The sequence below is a fragment of the Triticum aestivum genome, chromosome 7B, assembly GCF_018294505.1.
Source record: "Triticum aestivum cultivar Chinese Spring chromosome 7B, IWGSC CS RefSeq v2.1, whole genome shotgun sequence".
Classification (NCBI taxonomy): Eukaryota; Viridiplantae; Streptophyta; class Magnoliopsida; order Poales; family Poaceae; genus Triticum; species Triticum aestivum.
This window is the reverse complement of record NC_057813.1, coordinates 13,975,268-13,980,584: the sequence shown is the minus strand read 5'-3', so window position 1 is coordinate 13,980,584 and position 5,317 is coordinate 13,975,268. Positions and strand designations below refer to the sequence as shown.

The 5,317-nt window shown below is 45.7% G+C and overlaps 1 protein-coding gene across 3 annotated transcripts in view; it reads left to right on the top strand.

The window, feature by feature from the left end:
• Positions 1 to 75: 75 nt before the first annotated feature.
• LOC123157276 (ABC transporter C family member 10) overlaps positions 76 to 5,317 on the top strand; it is an 8,490-nt gene continuing 3,248 nt past the window's right edge. For 2 of the 3 annotated variants that reach the window (XM_044575532.1, XM_044575531.1), the window contains exons 1-8: positions 76 to 363; positions 707 to 770; positions 857 to 2,916; positions 3,163 to 3,483; positions 3,560 to 3,646; positions 3,778 to 4,377; positions 4,483 to 4,647; positions 4,879 to 5,173. In XM_044575532.1, the coding sequence (XP_044431467.1) occupies positions 749 to 770; positions 857 to 2,916; positions 3,163 to 3,483; positions 3,560 to 3,646; positions 3,778 to 4,377; positions 4,483 to 4,647; positions 4,879 to 5,173 (3,550 nt within the window). In that variant the 5' untranslated portion in view covers positions 76 to 363; positions 707 to 748. Of the gene's footprint in view, positions 364 to 456; positions 600 to 706; positions 771 to 856; positions 2,917 to 3,162; positions 3,484 to 3,559; positions 3,647 to 3,777; positions 4,378 to 4,482; positions 4,648 to 4,878; positions 5,174 to 5,317 lie in introns of those variants that run through there. The other variant, XM_044575533.1, reaches the window with a different exon arrangement.

Below are 5,317 nucleotides of genomic sequence, written 5' to 3'. Positions count from 1 at the left end.
CGAGCGACCAGCATACATGCAACCCTATAAAAAATCACCATAGTTTTTGCAGGGAGAAAAACCGGCCATAGTCGATGCATCCCGGGTCCAGGCCAGGACCGCCCAGCCCCGAAACGCCGCAACACGTGGCCACGGAGCCCGCAGTTATTGCTACGGGCAATCCTCCTCCTCCTCCTCCGCCGGCGGCGCAGTGACGCGCCGTCCCCGTAGCAGCAGTAGCACCAATAAAAGAGCTTTGATGCGCCGAGCCAGACCTGCTGCAGCTGCTGTATCTACTCTACTAGCAGCAGCCACCATTGCTCCTTCCTTCGTCAAGCTCCCGGCGACCAAGAAGCCACCGGAGCACTCACCGGCAGCCCAGAGGTCAACACTTTGCACCATTGCTTACTTTACTCCACACGGAAAGGGTCTCCGTCCAGATAAATACTCTGTCTTTTCCTTGGCGTCTGTCTGTCTGTCTGTGTGTCTGTTTGTGTGGGGGTTTGGATTTGTTGCTAGCAGTCTCCCATGCTTGGATTTTCATGCGACACCGTCAACTCTTTGCGTTCCAGCGACCACTGAGATTCCCCCTAGAGTAATCTCGTCAGATTTGCGTTCCAGTACGGCTAGTTTTCGTCCATGTCTGTTCTCTGTCTGCTCCTTCTTGGAGCAGAGCGTCTCTTTTCTTGTCCTAACCAGTTTCCCTCCTGTTTCATGGCTGGCGCAGGGCAGAGACAGGAGCTGCTCATCCACCTCCAACCACCACCAGATGGGGATGGGTTCCCTCACAAGTAATCAATCCCCTCCTCAACTTCCTCCTCTGCCACCTCTCGATCGGCAGCCAACTGAACTCCGGGAACGCCATGCTCTGTAACAGGTTCGTCTTGGGCGACGAGCTTGTGCGGGAGTGGGAGCCCGGTATGCTCCGGCCAAGACGCCGCCTCATGCGCTCTGAAGCAGATACTCGACTCCTCCACCTGCACCAACCATCTGGCGGCGACCGGCGTCGCTGCGCTGCTCCTGCTCGCGCTCGCCCTCCAGCTGCTTGTCAAAATTCCACAGAGCAGAGCGTCGGCGCGGCAGCTCGTCGCGCTCAGCCTCAGCTCCCCGCTGCACTTTTCTGCCGTGGTGTTCAACGCCTGCCTGGGTGTGGCTTACCTCGGGCTGGGGCTGTCGATGCTGTGGGGTGGCTCCAGTCAGGACGCTTCTGCTGTTTACCTTCCACACTGGTGGCTTGTGACATTATCCCAGGGACTGAATCTGACCCTTGCTGGCTTCGCCTTCAGCGTCAGGCCTCGGTTTCTTGGGCCGGCGTTCGTTAAATTTTCGCCGGCCTTGCTGACCGTTGACGCGGCGTTTGTCTGCTGTTCTTCGGTTGTTGCTATTGTTGCAGGGAAGATGGTCGCCGTCAAGGGCTGCTTGGATGTTCTGTGCTTGCCAGGTGCAGTTGTCCTCCTCATTTACGGCATTCAGCACAGCCGTGATGAAGAGGGTGATGGAGAAACTGGAAGTGGTTTATACAAGCCCCTCAACACAGAGGAGACAGGCGTTGAGGTAGCTGATTCTGAGACTCATCAGGTCACTCCCTTTGCCACTGCTGGATTTTTCAGCGAGATGTGGTTTTCATGGTTGAATCCTCTCATGAAGATGGGCTTTGAGAAGCCCCTTGAGGACAAAGACATGCCACTCTTAGGCACCACAGATCGAGCACACAACCAGTACATGATGTTCATGGAGAAGCTCAATGACAAGAAGCAGTCGCCGGTGCATGCCACACCGTCATTCTTCTGGACTATTGTTTCTTGTCACAAGCGTGCCATCTTGGTCTCGGGTTTCTTTGCTCTGCTCAAGGTTCTCACCTTGTCCACCGGCCCAGTAATTCTCAAGGCATTCATCAATGTGTCACTTGGGAAAGAGACCTTTAAGTACGAAGGCTATGTGCTCGCTGCACTAATGTTCATCTGCAAATGCGGTGAATCACTGTCACAGAGACAGTGGTATTTCCGCACTCGGAGATTAGGATTGCAGGTGAGGTCACTTCTGTCAGCAGCTATTTATAAGAAACAACAGAAGCTATCAAATGCAGCGAAAATGAATCACTCTTCTGGAGAAATTATGAACTATGTGACCGTTGATGCTTACCGGATCGGGGAATTCCCATACTGGTTTCATCAAACATGGACAACAAGTGTTCAGCTTTGCATTGCGCTGGCAATTCTATACAATGCGGTTGGTGCTGCAACTATTTCATCGTTGATTGTCATCATTCTCACCGTACTCTGCAACCTTCCATTGGCCAGACTGCAACACAAATTTCAGAGTAAACTTATGGAAGCACAGGATGTGAGATTGAAGGCCATGTCCGAGTCACTAGTTCATATGAAGGTCTTGAAACTTTATGCATGGGAAGCCCACTTCAAGAAGGTCATCGAGGGGTTAAGGGAGGTTGAGTACAAGTGGTTGCAAGCATTCCAGCTTAGGAGGACATACAATGGTTTCCTGTTCTGGTCTTCTCCTGCTTTGGTTTCGGCTGCGACCTTTGTAACATGCTATTTTTTGAAAATCCCTCTTGATGCTAGCAATGTCTTCACCTTTGTGGCAACTCTACGTCTCGTGCAAGATCCAATTAGGACGATACCGGATGTTATTGCAGTTGTGATACAGGCTAAGGTTGCTTTCACTCGGGTATCAAACTTCCTTGATGCACCTGAGCTAAACGGGCAAGTTAGGAAGAAATACTATGTTGGCGTTGATTACCCTATAGCGATGAATTCGTGTAGCTTCTCGTGGGATGAGGATACATCAAAACCAACTCTAAAGAATATAAATCTGTTGGTCAAAGCTGGAGAAAAGATTGCAATTTGTGGAGAAGTAGGATCAGGAAAGTCGACGCTTTTGGCTGCTGTACTTGGTGAGGTCCCCAAAACTGAAGGAACGGTATGTTTTTTTAGTAACACCATCTTTTCATGAAATATCTGCCATATTCAGAGTTTAGGCATTTAGACATGCTTAGAAAAAACATAGCCTGTTGACAGCAGCATCATGTTCAAAGTTGTTATGTTCGATTTGCAAAGTTTTTATATAAATTATGCTTTACAATATTTGCCAACATGAAGTACTTCAATTCATTTTTCTCATAACATCTTAATATCAAACTCTTGATGTTTGCATAAAACATTTCAGATCCAGATATGCGGGAAAATAGCATATATTTCTCAGAATGCATGGATCCAAACAGGAACCGTGCAAGACAATATTCTCTTTGGATCGTCGATGGACAGGGAAAGATACCACAACACACTCGCGAGGTGCTCTTTGGTCAAGGACCTTGAAATGTTGCCATATGGAGATCGTACTCAAATTGGGGAGAGAGGAGTAAATCTTAGTGGTGGTCAGAAGCACCGCGTCCAGCTTGCTCGTGCACTATACCAAAATGCAGACATCTATCTTCTTGATGACCCTTTCAGTGCTGTTGATGCCCATACAGCCACAAGTCTCTTCAATGTAAGGATCATATTCAGCAGATGCAGATTGTATTACTATTTGGTTGTGAACTGCTTTACAAAGCTCTTTGTAACAGGAATATGTCATGAGTGCTCTATCAGACAAGACTGTTCTTTTGGTGACCCACCAAGTTGATTTTCTACCTGCATTTGACTCCATTTTGGTACCTCCCTCCACTTCGAAAAATTCACCATTTGATGATATTTGTTCCTCTATAATCTATATTTATATGTAACTGGCCTTTTGTTTGTTTGTTTGTTGATGTCATCTAAAACTAGTGGTCGTTTTTGGCAGTTAATGTCAGATGGAGAGGTTATTAGGTCTGCACCTTATCAGGATCTATTGGCAGATTGTGAAGAATTTAAAGACCTTGTAAATGCCCATAAAGATACGATGGGTGTTTCGGATCTCAATAACAACACACACAATCAAAGAGCTAAGGAAGTATCAATCAAGGAGACAGTTGGTATTCATGGAAGCAGATATACAGAGTCTGTGAAGCCATCACCGGAAGATCAACTGATCAAGAAAGAGGAAAGAGAAACAGGGGATGCAGGTGTTAAGCCTTATATGCTTTACCTGCGCCAGAAGAAAGGCTTCCTGTATTTCTCCTTGTGTATGATTTCTCACATAATTTTCATAGCCGGGCAAATATTACAGAATTCATGGATGGCTGCTAATGTCCAAAATCCTCATGTTAGTATGCTGAAGTTAATTTCTGTGTACATTATTATCGGAGCTTGCACAATGATCTTCTTGCTATCAAGATCTTTAGGAGTCGTCGTTCTTGGGATGCAGTCGTCAAGATCCTTGTTTTCCCAGTTACTCAATTCATTGTTCCGTGCACCAATGTCCTTTTTTGATTCTACTCCTCTAGGAAGGATTCTTAGCCGGGTAAGAGTTCTTAATCGAATGTCAAACAAAAAAAAATCCAGTTACGTTTTACACCCAGAGGTTTTCTCATGATGGATTAACTTGTTCTCCTTTCATCTAATGCAGGTCTCTTCAGATTTGAGTATCGTTGACCTTGATATTCCATTTGCCTTCGTGCTGAGCCTTGGTACCAGCTTAAATGCATATACAAATCTAGGGGTATTGGCTGCTGTTACATGGCAAGTTCTATTTGTGGCTGTGCCAATGATAGTTTTGGCAATTAGGTTGCAGGTAATTGGTATAACTTCGTTTCTTTATTGCTAAGCATAATTTCTGTGATTATTTTTATTTCATTCACCAATTGTTGTTCTCTGATTTCCGTTATGTGAGTAATGGAAAGGGGTTATCCCGGCTAAAAAAAATTGTTGTTCTCTGCTGCTATTTTTTGTCTGAGGGTGAATCAGCCTGTTTTTTGTATTCAAAGTTCTCATTAACTGAAACCTGTTATGTTTGGTTATGCAGAGGTACTATCTAGCCTCGGCCAAGGAATTGATGCGGATTAATGGTACAACCAAGTCTGCTCTAGCGAATCACTTAGGTGAATCAATTTCAGGGGCTATAACAATAAGGGCCTTCGAGGAAGAAGATCGTTTCTTTGAAAAAAATTTGGATCTTGTTGACAAGAATGCCAGTCCGTATTTCTATAATTTTGCAGCAACTGAATGGTTAATTCAACGTTTGGAAATAATGAGCGCTGCAGTTCTTTCTTCTTCTGCCTTTGTCATGGCCCTTCTTCCTCAAGGGACTTTTACCCCTGGTAAGCAATTATATAAACACCACGTTGCTTTAAATACTAGACAAAATTGAGTAGCTAGCTTGTTCTATGGCCATCGATGCTTGCAACTGGTTTGCGATAAATGTTAGATGCACTGTAAATGTTGCTACCTTTTCATAGCCTTCT